The sequence below is a fragment of the Vidua macroura genome, chromosome 4 (genome assembly GCF_024509145.1).
Source record: "Vidua macroura isolate BioBank_ID:100142 chromosome 4, ASM2450914v1, whole genome shotgun sequence".
NCBI classification, from domain to species: domain Eukaryota; kingdom Metazoa; phylum Chordata; class Aves; order Passeriformes; family Viduidae; genus Vidua; species Vidua macroura.
In genome coordinates this window covers 41,734,026-41,750,782 of record NC_071574.1, presented here as the reverse complement: position 1 = coordinate 41,750,782, position 16,757 = coordinate 41,734,026, and the positions used below count along the sequence as shown (strand labels likewise).

At 45.5% G+C, this 16,757-nt stretch overlaps 1 protein-coding gene across 5 annotated transcripts in view; it reads left to right on the top strand.

Annotated features, from left to right (window-relative positions):
- IRF2 (interferon regulatory factor 2) overlaps nt 1-7,336 on the top strand; it is a 40,217-nt gene extending 32,881 nt beyond the window's left edge. For all 5 annotated transcript variants that reach the window (XM_053975501.1, XM_053975505.1, XM_053975502.1 and 2 more), the window contains 2 exons: nt 4,586-4,632; nt 5,993-7,336. In XM_053975501.1, the coding sequence (XP_053831476.1) occupies nt 4,586-4,632; nt 5,993-6,304 (359 nt within the window). In that variant the 3' untranslated portion in view covers nt 6,305-7,336. The remainder of the gene's footprint in view (nt 1-4,585; nt 4,633-5,992) is intronic.
- Nucleotides 7,337-16,757: the final 9,421 nt, after the last annotated feature.

Here is a 16,757-nt window from a genome sequence, read left to right as displayed (position 1 = left end):
TCATAGGAAGCAGGACAAAGCCACATTTGAAAGTAGAAGAAGTTTCAGATCCAACCTGTCCTTTCTGTTTTAACATGGTGCTAATTTGCAAGCTTTAGGAGACTGGGTAGAAACACAAATGTCACATTTTAAGGCAAATTTAAGTGTAAATAGTTCTCCGTGCATTTTATTATTTTACATGTGGTTTTGCCTTTGACTTATTAGGCTGAAATTTCTTCCAGACACATTTTTATAAAGTATGTATTTAGTAATTTTTATCTTTGGGACCAAGTGAATAGTATGATGTTCTTTTGGATTGTCTCCACTGTTAGTCTCACACATGTTGATAAATGACTATGCTTCCCAACATGTTTAGTCTGCAATGACCAAAGATTTAGAATTTAGAAGACCTTTGCAAAGCATAAGGCAGGGAGATATGAGAGTGCTTAAATTTATTAGCAGAAGGGAGACAAGGGCCTTTGAAACATCTTTCCTCTTTACAAATGTGTCTTGGAAAACTTTTCCATCTATGCAAACATGACAATGATGCAATCTTTTATCTTCAGCTATAGGATGTAAATTCTAGAAATGCAAACAGAAGTGACTGTCTTGGTCTGGAAGTCATAGTGGTTTCTTGGATTGGAATGATCGAGAAGGATGGGCTGCTGACCACCTTGACATGAAAAAATCATAACCTACCTGCCCTAAGGTCATTGCAACCAGCCTGCATAAGGAAAATGAAGGATGACTGAAGTACTTCTGATATCCCCTTACACTGTCTTAGTACCTTGGTGGCCTTCAGTTGTCCTAACTTATACCTGGACCTGCTAGCCCAAAACTCAGATAACAGAGTTGCATGCTGCTGGCATGTTTTTGAGTACATCTCAAGATAGCTCTTGATGATCCTGGCTACTGTAGCTAGAGGCCAGATGGAAATCAAGTACTGCAAGGGACAAGTCCTGGGACAAGTCTCATTTAATGTATTGATGAACAGAAGATATATTGAAGATGTTTGTGAACTTCACAGGTGACAACAAATAGGGCGCACCAGTCGATATGTTTGAGGGCAGAGCCATCATCCAGAGAGTCCTGGTGAGATTGCAGGAATGGGTCAGCAGAAACCTTATGAAATTTAGCAAGGGCACATGTGAAGTCCTGTGTATTGGAAGGAAGAGAACTTTACAGCAATAGCAGCTGGGGCTGATGGTATGGAGAGTAGCTCTGCAGAAAGGTGGGTAGGCAGTGAGCTGAGTGTGAGACACCAGAGCACCTCAGCCACAGAGAAGGCCACCAGTTTTCAGGATCTTGGCCAGTAGATCTAGGGAAGTGATTATCCTCCTCTACTCAGCACTAGTTGTGCTACTTTAAAAGTACTGCATCCAGTATTGAGCTCCCCAGACCAAGAAACATACACACAAACTAGAGCAAGGGCAGAGAAGGGCTACACAGGGTGTGGCCTCTCACTCTGTGAGAGGATAGAGGGACTGGGGCTTGTTCAGCCTGGAAAATAGATGGTTTTGAGGACTTCATAGCAGCTGCCTCTACTGCAGGGATCTTCCTGAGAAGGCAGAGCCAGGCACTTCACAGCAATGCGTGGTAGGAGGATGAATGCAGGCTAAATTGAAACCAAAAAATATGGTCCAGCTGGATATAAGAAAAAGTATCACCTGTTTTACCACAAGGACAGTCAGGCAGTGGTGCAGGAAATCCAGAAAGATTGTGCTGCCTCCACCCTCAAAAGTTTTCAAGACCTGAAGGGAGAAGCCCCCAAGCAACCTAATCTAGTCCTGTAGCTGGCCCTGCTTTGAGCAAGAGGTTGGGCTGTAGACCTTCTGAGGTCCCTTCTAGCCTGAATTGTTCTATGAACCACTTTTTTTTTTTTTTTTTTTTTTTAAGGAGGTATTTGCTCTTGAGGGTGGAGCGAGGACAGGAGTCTGTGTGTTAGAACTCTGAAATTTCTATGACACTCATGTGACTATTTCTGCTTTGTCTTGCTCCACACAGACCTGTATAGAGCCACAGGAACCTTGGCCTTGTGCTTGTGGGTTTGCTCTGTCAGGTGCTACTGGCTGAATGGCAGGAAAGAGTATGACCATAACAGCTGTGCAGGAACAGTTAGTTGAGCTTGTCTAAAACAACAACCAAAAAAAGTAGCCAGATATGTCAGCTGTCCTCCATAAATCTGGTTTATTTCAAAACACCTCTGGTTCCTTTCTGAGGTTACTCAGGCAACTGACGTGAGTTTTTTCATATATCTGCTGATGTCTATGAAGTCCTTTTGGTTTTTATTACCGAGGCTGTTGTCAACCGCCTGTTGTGTTTGACACTGATTCAAATACCCTTCTTGATAGAAATAACCTCTCTAACTTTCCATGCCTGCATGGCCAGCTTCCCTGGCTTTGCTAACTATAGTGCTATCTCTTACTCAGCATTTTGTTATGTATAAACACCAAGGATGGATTCCTTTTCAGCTGCATCACTCTGTTTTTGTTGTGACATGCTTCTTCATGTCAAGGAATATCTGTTACTTGTCTCTATGTGGATTCCTTCTATTGATTCTGTCTTCAGGGCTGTTTCTCCTTTGTGTGAATTAGTTTTTCCTCTCCTCCCCCCAGTATGGCTTAATTAGCCAGCTTAGTCACATTGGCACAACTTTCTCTGCCTGGGTCAGTGAAGGAGAAGCCCTGCAATGCATTAGCTTCACAGGGCATTGCAGTTAGATTTAATGTTTTGGACTGTTCTGCTTACTGCACACTGTTGTGGAGACTCTGGCACAGGAGAGGTGCTGGCTTTGGAAGCAGCAGTCTGGAGTAGCTGGGCTGGAGTAAAAGGATTTTAAGTACAGTTTAGATCCTGGGGTCTGGAACAGTGGTTCAGCCCACTGATTTACAGGCTTCTGCCTGAACCTAATGCTTAGCCAAGCCTTGAGAGGATGGCAAGGCACTGCCAGTCTCTCTGAAGATGTGCAGGGGCACGATCCACGAGGCATGATCTGTGCACTCTTAGCACTCATGTCCAGTGCAGAGCATGAGATCGCTCTCTGGGAAGGCAGAGTTGCAGGGACTGTGCAAAGCAGTTTGCGTGGACTAAAATGCATAACACAGAGCTGAGAGTGAAAACTGGGGCTTCAGAGCCCTCTTGCCTGCTATGATAATTCATCACATCATTCCTTGAATTGTGTGATTTCTGTGTTCCTTTGGATAAGCCCTGTCTGTGCAGCCCTGCTGTGGGGGTTGCAGTGTTGGTATCCTGATGGATGCCTAGGGTTATCCTCACAGGAAACAGGACACAGTGGTTCAAAACCCCACAAGCTGAAGGAAACCTGCAGTCCAGGACTCCACTGGATTAGTCTGGGGAACCAGTGGCTGTGCTGAAGGCAGCAGCCATCACTGCAGACTGAAAAGAGGGGTTTCTGCCCTGTCTCAGAGGTATCTGAGGCACAGCAGTCTCAACCACTCATGGGCCAGGAACCTGACCCTCAGACAGTAGGAGATGTGTCTTCAGGCACATGTAGGCTTGAAAATACAGTGAAACTTCCTGGATTTAGGGCTCTTCTTCAAGGGAGGGCTGCAGCTGCAGGAGGATGGCTGTCCCATTGGAACTGTACTCCTGTATTTGTGCTCTGGTTCAAGTGATGAGGGTGAGGGAGGCCATGTGCAGTGGGGGGAGGTTATGGGGCTGGAGACTGTTCTATTGCGACTTGCTCAAGTTCGGGGTGGAGGGTTGAGAAACAGGCTGGAGAGTGGTAGCAAAAGCAAAACCATACCAACTGTACCAGAGTGTATCAACAATAATAAAGCCCCAGAAGTGACAACAAGACCTTGAGGTGGCAGGCTGAAATAACAGTGCATGAAACAAAACCACATTTATCTTCTCTAGGATGGAGTTGTTACTGATTTTGCTGGGAGATAAGGATTTGGACAGAACTTTGTCCTTTGCAGGGCCTGGAGTGGCTGTAGAGGGGAAAGGGAAAGGGAGCATCCCCTGCTTGCTGGAGATTCTTCCCAGAAAGCACAAATCTACTTCTTCCCTCTCTATTGCTGTCTTTTCCAGAATATAGACATGTTAACTGTGATAACCATGTGAATTTACCCCAGCTGTTCAAGGCAGATGTGCTGTCTAATCCTGCTGTGGCAGGGTCTCCATGCTTCTCTGACGCCGTTGAACAGGACAGGAACAGAGAACTCCACATTAGAAGGCAAAGAAAATGAACTGATTTATTTCAAATGCACCGCTCTATATACAGAGAACATCGAGAAGACTAATTTCACTGGTCTTAGAGTAAAAACATCCCACACCATTGGTGTGCAGTGAATGATGCATAGAGGCAGAACATATCTATAAACAATGTGAATAACAAGGTAGATTAGAGAATTATTTACATTCTTTCCCAACTGCTTCCTAGGCTCTCGCCTGGTTAGAAAATCCTTTTCTCTTTCTCTCTGATTGAGCTGAGAATATCCACACTTCTCCATTGTTTTCTGGTTGTTTGACTTGATTCTGTTTGCTTCCACTTGTTGGACATACATCAGGCCTCTTGAGCTGGAATTTGTTACTATAGATAGCACAGCATGAGTTTCATTTTTGTTTCTATTTTGTTTGACAGAAAGTGAAACAACTGACAGCGTTCCAAGCGATGAAGAAAATGCAGAGGTAAGTGCTTTCTGGATTTTTAGCAGTTTGGGTCAAGGTCTCCCTGAGGTATTTATCTCCCTTCTCTATTGCAACTCTGTCTACCCATGGAATATTCATTTTGGTAATAGCTAGGGGAGAAGAGCAGACCAGGAAGGTTCAGGGGATACAGACATTTGGATGATTGTCAGAGAATTAATATCTCTACAAATTAACTTCTCCTCATCTGTCCAAACTACAAGATTAATTTGCATAATAAGATGTTCTGCAGTGCCATCAACAGTGCCAGCTAGTATGTTAACATGATGCATTGAAGTTGCTGGGTAGTGAGTATTTTATCTTGGTTGAAAGCTCGCTCACTTCATTTTCCTTAAATGGCACTTGAACTCATATAACTGGAGGAAATGCTTACACTTATGACTGAAATGAAGCTAGAATGTTTGAGGTAGGTGGGGCAGAAAGCTTTCCTGAGCAGTCAGTTGGCTATTGCTGGGTGAAAGAAATCCATGGGGAAAATAACCTGAGCTGCACATATAAAAAAACACCACTTGCCTTTTATTTTGGGGCTGCCATCAAGGTGCCAGACCTACCAATCTCCATGTGTACTTAAAAGACAAGTGAAGTTCATTGAGGGCTCTTGGATGCCCCGTGCTCCAGCTGTATTTTTGCATAAGGCCTTTTGCAAAGCTCTCTCCTGCTGTGTCCCCCACCAAAGGCTCTCTGAATCCTCCTTGTTGGAGGATTAGCAGTTATGCATCTGTATAACAACACGGCTAACCCACCTGGTCTCTGGTTCCTGGGCTGGGGTGGTGCCCATCTGTAGACTGCCAGTAGTGACTCCACAGACCTCCTTCAACAGAACATGCCATTGCAGCATCTGTGGTGGGCAAACAACTGGATGCTCATCTTCCCTTGATGAACTTCTTCCCTGTGATGAGGGATGCACTGTCAAGTGACAGTGGTTTCCCAGCAGCCTCACCTGTATTGCTAGCTTGGGTAGTGTTGGGTCTCTGTGCCTGCCTCTTGGCAGGAAGATGCTCTCTCTGATAACAGAGGAGACACTACCATTTGGAGTTCTAAATGTCTGCATCCATTTTTGTCGCTGGCATACTGGGAATAAGGCCTTTATTTTCCATTCAGAGGATCTATAGGTAGTGCCTCTTGAGTGGTGGAGAGCCAACAAAATTTAAGCACATGACATCAGAAAAGGAGAAATGGCTGAGAGCAAAGATATCCTAAGCCAGTGGCTAGAGGCTCGGGCTCCTAGAGGTGGGATAATTCCCATGCAATATGTGGATATTCCTATTTTCATCTTGTTACTTGGAGTACTTCACGAAGTTGTGTTCTCTTATACAGTCTTCCTTTATTTCCCCATTTCTAGGGACGACTTCATTGGCAGAAAAAAAACATTGAAGGCAAACAGTATCTCAGCAATCTAGGAATGAGGAACACTTCTCATATGCTTCCCAGCATGGCAACTTTTGTAGCCAACAAGCCTGACCTCCAAGTCACCATCAAAGAAGAAAGCTGCCCACTGCCTTACAATAGCTCCTGGCCTCCTTTCCCAGACATCCCTCTGCCACAAGTAGTGTCCACAGCCTCCACAAGCAGCAGCCAGCCAGACCGTGAGACACGGGCCAGCGTCATCAAGAAAACGTCAGACATCACTCAATCAAGAGTCAAGAGCTGCTAAGCCTTTGACAGTGTGGTTTTTTAGCTTTGTTTTGTTTGGTTTTGTATTTTACGTTTCTCTAGGAGAGGTTCATCCCTTGACGCACACAAGACAAACCCTAAGGTAAAGCCTTGGCAATATAAAACATTGCAGTGTCTGACTCCAGTGCCGGAGTGTTTTTAACTCAGGACTCCAGCAGTCAGTGTGTATACCTGAACCCATATTTCCAAGGTTGCTACATAGGAAAAGAACCCAAGAACTTTGGCCCACTCACAGGTTCCAGTGCTTCATAAGAGGACCAACCAACCACAAGGGAAGTGGTGCTGCTGCGCTTCTTGCTGTCAAGGCTGTGATGGAACTGAAAGCCTCAGAATGGGAGAGAAAATGTGAACTAGCTGGAATATTTTTAAATAAAGAAAAATCTATTGTGAATATTGTACATAGTGCAGTACTAGCAAAGTTGCAGTCTGCTTCTGCACCTTATTAAGAAAGCACTTACAAAAGGCCTTTTATTACCTTGCTCTACTTAATGGCACATTGAAGGTCCCTCTCCACCTGTATTCTTTTCCAAGGCTATTCTTGCTAGTGTCTTTAAAGAATAGAGGAAGGGAAAGGAAACTAAAACTTTCCATGTGGATTTCATACGTTCTGAGACTGCTTTCATCATGTTTGTTTCTAATCTGCTATGCTTGAATGCCGCGTGGTACAATAGAAAAATAAAAGAAACTTATTACAGAGATATTATGCAAATTCCCAGATTTAAAAAAGAAGAAAAATACTCTAATTCTAACCAGAGCAAGCTTTTTTATTTTTTATACAGGGGAATATTTTATTCAAAGTAAAATTCTAAAGTGAATATAATTTTTTTTAATCTTTTCTACAGCAAAATTTATAATTTTAAGATTCAGTCCTTGGTTATCAGCAGTTATGACATCCTTGTGGCACATTTTTTTTTAATTTTGTAAAGGTGAAATAGCTTTTATGAGCTCATGTAGCAATCAGATTATCCTGTGGATTGACAATAAATATGGTATATAGTTAAATTTTTAATAACCCTCTTGTTTGTCTCTCATTTTTAATCTTTCAGAAGGCATGGGTTTGATAGGTGAATATGACCTCTCAGAGTGAGCAATTAGTGTAAGCTGCCTTTACAATTTCTGGAGTACCCATCTAACAGAATGGGAAGTGCTGTGCTTGAGGCAGCTGAAGGTGGAAAGAGCAACTAGAACTGAAAGGTGACTTGTTCAAGTTCAGCCTCAAATGTAGAGGTTGGGAGCTGGGGCACCTCTTTAGCTGTTACTCTGTGGCTGTGCTTTGAACAGGTTACCTCGTGGAAGGGATCGTGTCAAAATCCATCGCCCACCCAATGCAAGCTCAGCCATACTTCTGCTGTTCCTCATAGATCCCCATGTCCCTTGCTTGCACTTCCTTATCTGGAAAAATCTCATTTTGCAGTTTCAACCAATTAATGGAATGAATCAGAAATCAAGTTAGCATTGTCCAGGGCTTTCAACGTAACTGCATGATGGCAAGTTCTGATTCCTGGAAAGCTGTAGTGTGTCTGAGAAAGGGTGCACAATGACTCACATGGTTGTGGTGGTGGGCAGGCTGTGCCCATTGCAAAGCACTCTGCACTTTGGGCTGGCACAGACAGAAGTTGAGAGTACTCACCCTTTTGCAGTTTTTAAAGCGGTTGGGTGTGACACAGATTGATTCAGGTACATAAAATATGTGGACAGAGTGCCCTTCAGGTGTGATTACCATTCTCATACCAGCCTGACAGGTGTGTGAGCTGAGAGCAGAGTATATTGGGCTGATGTGCAATAACATGCACAAAAATGGCTGTGTCACAGGGAGATCTGTTACCTGTGCTTGCACAGTCATAGAAGCCATCCAGCCTTCAATAGCATAACTGCCAGTTCAGCTCTGAAACACTGGGAACCAGGTACCTGTCCATTAGCACTACAAGCAATACCAAGTTAATCTTGTACAATTCTGTGATGTGCTCAGCTGAGATGCCTGCAAGAATCTCTGATAGGAGGCAGGTAAGGGCCAGTCTCTCCCTGTGCAGCTACCACAAAGCTTGTGGCCAAGGCACTGCCCATGCTCTGTACACCCATCTCACTTCCTTAGATGCCTCAGGGAAACACTCCCTGCCCCTGTGCCTCTTCTGGCATCGTCCCACTTGGTAGTGCAGGTGGCAGGCCAGGCTGGCTTCATCCCTGCTGCCTTAGGTTAGCTGCTCTCGCCGTCTGTCTGTTAATTACTTTTGCCGAGTGGATTTATTGCAAGGGGCTAGTGAGGGGAGTGCTGGCACATGTGTGGGTGTTTCTTAAGCCAGAGAGGATGCACTGTCTCCCTGCTGATGCTACAGCAGAAGAAACAGCTCAATGACCTTTCTGGTGAATGCTTTGAGGGGGATTTCCACCTCTGCAGTAACAGCAGCAGGTGCACAATGTTTCTGTCAACAATAATGAAAATAGTAGTGGGGAGGAAGGAAACCATGGGGACCACAAATAGTGCTTTGCCCAGGACCCCAGACTTTCTGAGGAGGCACAGGCAGTTGCACAAAGGCTTGGGATGCATGAAATTCAGCTATGGTACATTACAGCTTTTCAAATGAGGTTTTCTTCTGTGTGTGGCAGCTTTAAATAACTCAGCAAAGGCACAGAAGGCCCTATCAAAGTTTGGTATATTACGTTTTGATGAGTAGCTGATAGGTAGCTCCTTTGGGCTAGTTCTGCTCTCAATTACACACCCATGATCTAAATAATTCAGCAGCAGCTAAAAGGTGTGTTGCCAAGCTTCTCACCATTAAAACTCCAAGCACTGCCCAGCCTTCTTGGTGAACTTCTGTTCAGATCTAATTTTGGACTGGTGTAAGAAGGTGAAATGTCAGTGGAAATAGCTCCTTGTTTTATACAGGCTAATATTGCTGTAGAAGCAGTGAAGAGGAATCCAAGTCACTGATTTTATTTTAATTTTGTAAGGAGCACCTCTCTCAGACCTCTGCACTGTAGCTGTTCTCTGGAGAACACCTGGTAGTGCCTGCTGTGTACTGCCTTCATTCCCTCCGCTCTTTTGAGGTACGGTTTCTCAGCTGATTTATGCACCTCATCCTGCCCTTTAAAGTTAGTGCCTTTGTATATGTTTCTCCAGACTGTTTCTTAGGAGAAAGTGAACTTTTAAGGTGTCCAAACCAGGTAGAAGGATTGGGATTTGCCAAGGTGCTGCGTTATTAACCCCTGCGAGTTTCTGCCCTGAAACGTGGGGGAGCAGCAGGAAGTTGGGCGGGTGCTATGTGCCCGTTTAGAGATGTTATCTCTCACAGTCAGTGGTGGTAAGTTTCAGTTTTCGGTAGTATTTTTACTCTCAGGCAATTTTTTTTTCTGACCTTTTTTTTTTTTTTTTTTTTTTTTTTTTTTTTTTTTTTAAGGACTTAAAAAATTACTGCCACACAAGTCACTGTAATATTTTAAAGGTCACTTTTTGTTCCTGTTGCACATGAAAAGGCACAGGTCTGTCAGATACAGCAGCTGAGATACTTTTTTGAATACAGTTCTCTTCAGGGCAAGAAAATATAGACATATAAACAGGGGTGTGAGCTTGTTTCTGGTGCAAGCCCTCAAGAGCTGATGGTTGTTAAAGCTATTTTAGTGCCTGGGGTGGGGTCAGTCTCAGTACCCCGGGAGGCTGTGTCAAGCTTCCAGGTGGTCATGGCATTAGTGTGCACATGCAGCCACCTGGGTATTTGTGGGGCTGCTGCAGCCCAGCCCAGCTCCTCCTGCCTTCATTTTTGTTTTCCATTTGGCTTCCCTTCACATCTTTGGTTCCTTTAGCCAGGTTTCAGCCATTTCACACGTGCACTGTGTGACTCCTGCAGCTGGAGTCTGCTTCATATCCTTTCCAGTTTGGTTCTCCTTATCCCTCCTCCCTGGCTGCCTTCCTGCCCTCTTCCCCCATCAGTCCATAGGGCCCTGCCAACCCCCCTTGCCTCACCCTCCAATTTTCCCCAGCGATATGACTTGGTGCTTTCATCCTCTCTTAAGTAGCCTCCAGCAGTGCTCTGGGCATCTGTAGGGAGTACTTCGATCCTGCACCACCCTTGAGGCACTCTGCTGGTTTTGGCTGGGGCCAAAGTCTTGGACTAAATGAACTTAATGGACATTCTGTGGACACTTTATGGGCATTTTATGAACATTTTTCAGGGAATGATATATGTGTATTTTTCAAAGGGTGGGAAGGAGGTGGTGGTTAATTAGGATGTATTGAATACTGTGGGACTTAAGCATGACATAAATGGTGTGGGATAAGGAGTGGAGAATGTGCTGGTTTCGGCTGGGGTAGTGCTAGGAGGAGGCTATGTTTTGGATTTTGAACCAAAATGGCCCACTGTGTCACCTAAGCCTTTTTGCCTCTAGTGGACAGCCATGTGATGGAAGGGGACAAACCAACTAACAGGGATTGCATAAAACACGGCATGGAGCAGCCCTGAGTGTGCACCCACCCACCACCCACCCGCACAGCCCGAGAGCCTCTGGGGGTGCTGCATCTTCCCGTGGGGTGCTGTGGTACCCCACTGTGCACAGCCACATCCCTGCTGGCATGAGGACAGAGGACGCTGCAGATGACGCCATTCAAGGTGGCTTTCCCTAAAAGCCATTTCCCTGAAGGCTTCCGCTGCCCCAGCACACGCCGTGTGACTCATCCTTGTATTTGAACTTTTTGCAGCTTCCTTTGGCATTTGCCATAGTTTTCTGGAGAAATGAGGTAATTCCTGTTTTGCTGGAAGGCCTTACAGTGCCATGGCTCAGTGCATTTTGGGAGAATATTGCTACTCCTGTTTGGAGACGCAAGTTTCTTGATATCACAGAGAGACTTTGTGAGCATTTGATGTTTATTGGTAGAGGAAAATTTACAGGGAAAATGTAAATTATGAGCATGAGCAAAACTGACACAAGACCTCTTCATGAGCATTTCAAAGGGTTCTTCTAAAATTAATTATATAAAATTAATTCTATAGAATAATAGAATCTCCTGAGGTTGAAGGGACCCACCAGGATCATTGAAATCCAACTCCTGGCCCTGCACAGGACAACCCCAAGAGTCACACCATGTGCCTGAGAGCATTATCCAAACACTTCTTGAACTCTGTCGGGTTGGTGCTTTGATCACTTCCCTGGGGAGCCTGTTCCAGTGCCCAACCACCCTCTGGGTGAAAAGCCTGATATTCAATGTAAGCCTTCCCTGACACAGCTTCCTGCCTCTCCTGCTAGTCCTGTCACTGGTCACCACAGAGAAGACGTCGCTGCCTGCCTCTGCTTCCCCTCACAAGGAAGCTGTAGACCACAATAAGGTCTCCCCTCAGTCTCCAGCTGAACAAACCAGGAGACCTCAGCCACTCCTCACGTGGTTTCCCTCAAGACCTTTCTAACAGAATGAATAGTTCTACAATTAATTGTGCGTAGATGTGGCACTTAGAGACGTGGTTTAGTGATGGGCTTGGCAGTGTTAGGTTAATGGTTGGACTTGATGATCTACAAGTAAATGATTCTATGATTAAAATATAAGTGCAAGCTTTCGGAAAGAAAAAAATTGAAATATCAGTTTAGAATCAGTTACCTAAAGATCAGCAACCCACCCTGCCATGCCTGCCTCCTCAGCTGTTTGGAGGAGTCTCCCTGGGCACCTGCATGCCCTGTGTCAGGCTGAATACACCCTTCCTTGGGAATGCACCCAAATGTCCCAGCCAGCTCCTGCCACAGCCACAGTCAACGTGCTCACGACTGGCACAGCAACTGGTAAATGTGAGCTGGGGAGCTCACCACACTGGGACAGCAGGGCTTCCTTCACACAGCCAAGTGGCCACCTCTGCTGAAGTTATCCTCACCTGAACTTGTTCATTTCATGGTTTTATACTTTCAGGTTCCAGATAGGATAGAAGAAAAGCAAAACCAAAGCAGCACGATAAATTGTAGGGAATTACATTTATGGCAAGTCTGCATTTATTCATGGAAATCTGGTTAACTGGGTTCTAAATAGTTTTACTTAAATCTCTTAAGTTTCCATCTTAATAAGGTCTTTAAAAGCAGACAGATGATAATAAATCAAGTTCACTGCAGGCTTAGATGCAGGGACAAATTATCCCATTGCACTGATCCACTCTGTCTGCAGCAAATGCTAATTTGAGGTAACATAGCCTTGATGAAGGAAAAAAAAGGGGATTAGCTAAAGGAACATCCATCCTAGTAAGTCAGAGTGATGCAATTTTTATTTAGATGCTTTAATTAACCAAACACCATCTTCTTGTGTAAAGAAGCTTCTTGCTGCTCTGTGGGACCCAGAGCATTCAGGTGCAGGACAGCGGTATCCAAGGCCACTTCATCAGAATTATTACCCCTCTCAATCTCTGTGCACATAATCACCACAGTCCCGCCAAGCTGAAACAATGTCCCAGCTGGGTCACTTCAGGTGAAGCCAACAGGATGTGCACTGGCTTCCCTTCCCTTGGCAGCAGCACAAACATCCCCAGCAGCACGCCGGGAGCTGGTGCTGGTGACCAGATGAATGCTGTCCAACAGCAGCTGGCACCCTCTAGACAAGAGATGTTTTTTTTTCTCCTGCGCTAAATGACACACAATGCCAAGCCATTCAATTACCTTAGAGAAGAAAGCCTGGTTTCAGCAGGCATGTAGCTGCCTGGGTTATTTTGGTCCTCCTTTGGATGTTTCTTCATGTGCTAACTTGAAGTTGTTACAAAGATAGGCTTCAGCTTCAAAGAGCAGTGTGAGGAAGAGCAAGCTGCCTGCCCCAAGCCAGTTGCCCCCAGTGGAGGAGCTGAAGGCATCAGGTATGGCTGTCAGGTCATCAGGTATGACTCCAAAGCCCCCACATGGATCTGTATCCACCTGGAGACCAAGGATGGAGGAAGAGTGTGCTTGAGGGTTTCTAGAGAACTGCTGTCATGGGATCTGGGGAGGCACATCCTGCCCAGCGCCTCTGCCACTTTTTCCAATGGCTTTTGTTGATCTGGAGACAAGGACATGGTTTGTCCCCTAGAGCTACAACAGCTGTCATGTGCATCCTTGTTAGGACAGAGACAGCAATGATATCCTCCAGGATATCCCCACATCAGCTCAGATGCTGGGTACCTCTGCATCTGGGGTGCAGAGCCTGAATGGCCATACCCTGATGTCCAGAGGGCTCAGGCTGTGGGAACTGCTGTAACTCACAAGCCAATTGCATTTTTCCTAAACACCTCTCCTTGCAGCAAACCAGGTCTGTTTGGCCAAAGCTCAGGTTACCCTTCTGAATGCTGTGTCAGTTTGGAAAGAGTGGGGACCCTCTTTTTTGGAAGGGTAAATCATGCTCTTGAATAAAAATTTGTGCCAAATTTATGCTGAGAAATTTATCTTCCTAATAAAATTTATATGCATTGGTTGAACCAGTTCTGGATTTTTGGCAGAGGCCAAATTGATGAACACCTTAGTAGTGTCCATGACCTTCACCTTCATTTGAAGATCTTTTACATGCTTTTTATTGTAGCAGCAGCACCTTTCACAAAGTTCACTGTCCTTTGTTCAGGCAGTAAAGTCCTTCAGCTGACAATCTGCACACCTTCTTATGCATCCAGAAAATTGCAGTAGCTGCTTTTGCCACAGTGCTGCTCTGAAAACTCACACTTGATTGTTTCTCCAATGAAAAACCCACACTATCACCTCTGCTTTCTAGGATCCAGGGAAGAGCCTGCCCACCTTGCTCCCAAGCTGCCTACCTTCATGCTTACAAAAAAAACCCCAGTATAAATACTTCAGAAACTCTTTAAAAAATGAAATTTTATTCCTCTCTGACCCCATTTCTATTTAAAATCCTGCCAAACTGATTGTCTCTTGCAAATATGGGTGCAGTTACTGTCAGATGGGCAGTACTGCCCAACAGCATTGAGCTCAACTCCACTTTTGTCATGACTGGGCAGCAGTTTTGCAGAAGTCCAACTGTATCTTTCACTGAGCCTGCACTCTCATTCTGCTTTTGTATATCTCTAGTAGGTGTTTCTGCTCTGCTTGGAGTCAAACTCCTTTTTTTCATTGCTTTCCCTGACTGAGTAAATATGTACTCAGTGCCATGACATTGTTCTTTGGGCTTGGGCCGTTTCCAGCTGATTAATTATTACAGCCATGCCGTAGTTTTTACAAGAAGAGGATGGGGGATGTGCGTCAGATTGCTGGCCTGAATGCACCAGTATCCTGTCTCCAAGATTTTGGATAAGTGTTTGGACAAGATTATTGGAGCCAGGGCAAGTGAATTTGCCTTGCCAGAGTGAATTTGTCCTTGGTAAACCCCCTGCCATTTGCTAATCAGCATTTTGAAGAGTTTGTGAGCTGGAGGTTGTAGCCGAATGATTATTTAATCCCAATGGACATACCTTGCACAAATGGGCTCTCTGATATTCCCTGGCAATTAGTTTCTTCATCCAGATATATGTTGTGTAAAAAAGTACTGCTCTTCAACTGCTTCAGAGCAATTGCCTGATAATTTAACCATAAAACAAGCATTCTGATTTTGTCAGATATATAGGCTAGGAAAGTGATTACATGTTCACATTTCCAAGAACCATGCATTCACATGGTTTGGGCACAGGTAAAATCTCAGTTACCTGGACAAACATGTTAGCAAATGACAGTGTTCAGTGACACTCTCTGGGCACACAATACTGGTGCTACCTCTGCAGGAGCCCAGATGACACCTACAACAATTGGATTTGCCAGATCACTGGGTCACCAAACGGAGACAAGCAGCTGCCCTTCCTCAGTGGTGCTCCCAGGAGAAGGGCGGTCAGGGAGCGTGAGCTGGCATGAGCAGCACTTTGAAACTTGAGCAGCTGAGCATGAGCCACTGTGCAACCCATCCCTGCTGCTCCTGGAAGCGTTCTGGAGCTGCCTGCCATTGTGCTCCCTGCCCAACCATGGGCTCTGGCACTCTGCAAACAGACAGGACATGCAAATGTCTTGAACATCTGGATTTCCAACTATGCAAAGAAAATAGCCCATTGTGTGCAATCAACAAACATATATTTCAGGTTTTAAAAAAAGATTTTCTTTCAGACTGCTGTCTGGTTTTCACTGAGGAGTGTTACTTTCTTTCAAAGAGGAAGCAGGTGCTTAGAAAGGATTTGTTTTTGCAGTGAGGGGGAATTGCAGGAATTGTGGCCATAGCTCGGCCCCACTCTGCCTGATTCAGAAAGCCCCATGCTCAGCAGAGCTGTGTGTGCTGAGCAGCCCTCCCACCCTGCGGGGCGGCAGCAGGCAGCAGCCCCTTCCCCTGGCAGCCCGGGGGGCACACGTTCATCCCTGTGCCCACGTGTGCCTGCACACAGGCTGTCCCTGCAGTGTGAAGGGCAGCAGGCTCTCTTCACCTTTTACAACCTGATGGAAAACAGAGACAAAAGAGAAATTTCTATGGTGACAAAATGGGCCTGGAAACAAGTGTCGATGTCAGTCATGGGCTGTACACAGCACCCTGTACTTGGGGAGCCTCATAAGCTTTAGCCAAAAGCCTAGACTTGACAGGGATGGGAAGGGGGAGGAGAGGAAGGTAATACTGACTTGTTTCTCTGTCATTCTCTTTGGCTACCCTTTCTTTCCTACTTGAGTGAATGTGGCCACTGAGCTGAGAAGCTTTTAAGCAGGATTTACTAACTGCTATGCCACCTGCTTCTCCACAAACCTGGCAGAATTCAATTTTTTTCTTCTTATTCACGGGCTTTCCAAAGAAATAAACACAGGTAATCAATTTTAACCAGAGATTTATTTCATCTCACTGCCTCACCAATACTTTGACCATTCCAGAGCAGTTGTGGATGAAATGCTGCTTCATTACACAGAAATTACTCACAAATGTGGGGAGAGTTCCCACCATCCAGCCTCACCTTCCCTGGCAGCGGTTTGCATGTGCGCTGAGCCAGGGTGGCCGTGGTGTCTATGCCCAGACGGATGCTCCGTGTGCCCTTGGGAACTGGCAGTGAGAAGGAGCACGCTGAACAGCAGCTGATTCCCAGGCTGGCTGCTGACAAGTGACTCTTGGGGCAAGGCCAGCACAGGGCTGAGGAGCAGGGCTCGGCTCCCTCTCACCTCCCGTGTCTGGAGCTGCTCAGTGCAGGGGCTGCCTGGGCATGGCACGGGACAGGCACAGCGTGCTCACCCTCCTTCCCCTCCAGCAGCCCTTTGCACAGGCCTGCTGAACAGAAGGGAAGAGAGAAGAGAAACAGGAACTTCTCTTTGGAATCGCATCAGCCCAAAAGTGAGAGAAGAAGCGAAAGTTAAATAGAAGGGACTGTTTTTAGCAAAGGCTGTTGAACTTCCTAACCTCACAGTGAGCAGTTCCTATGCTACAGTCTGTGGAGGCATGGCTTGATTCAGTGCAAAAGTTTCAGCTCCATATTTCCTGTCACTAATTTGTATTAATTACCAGCTGG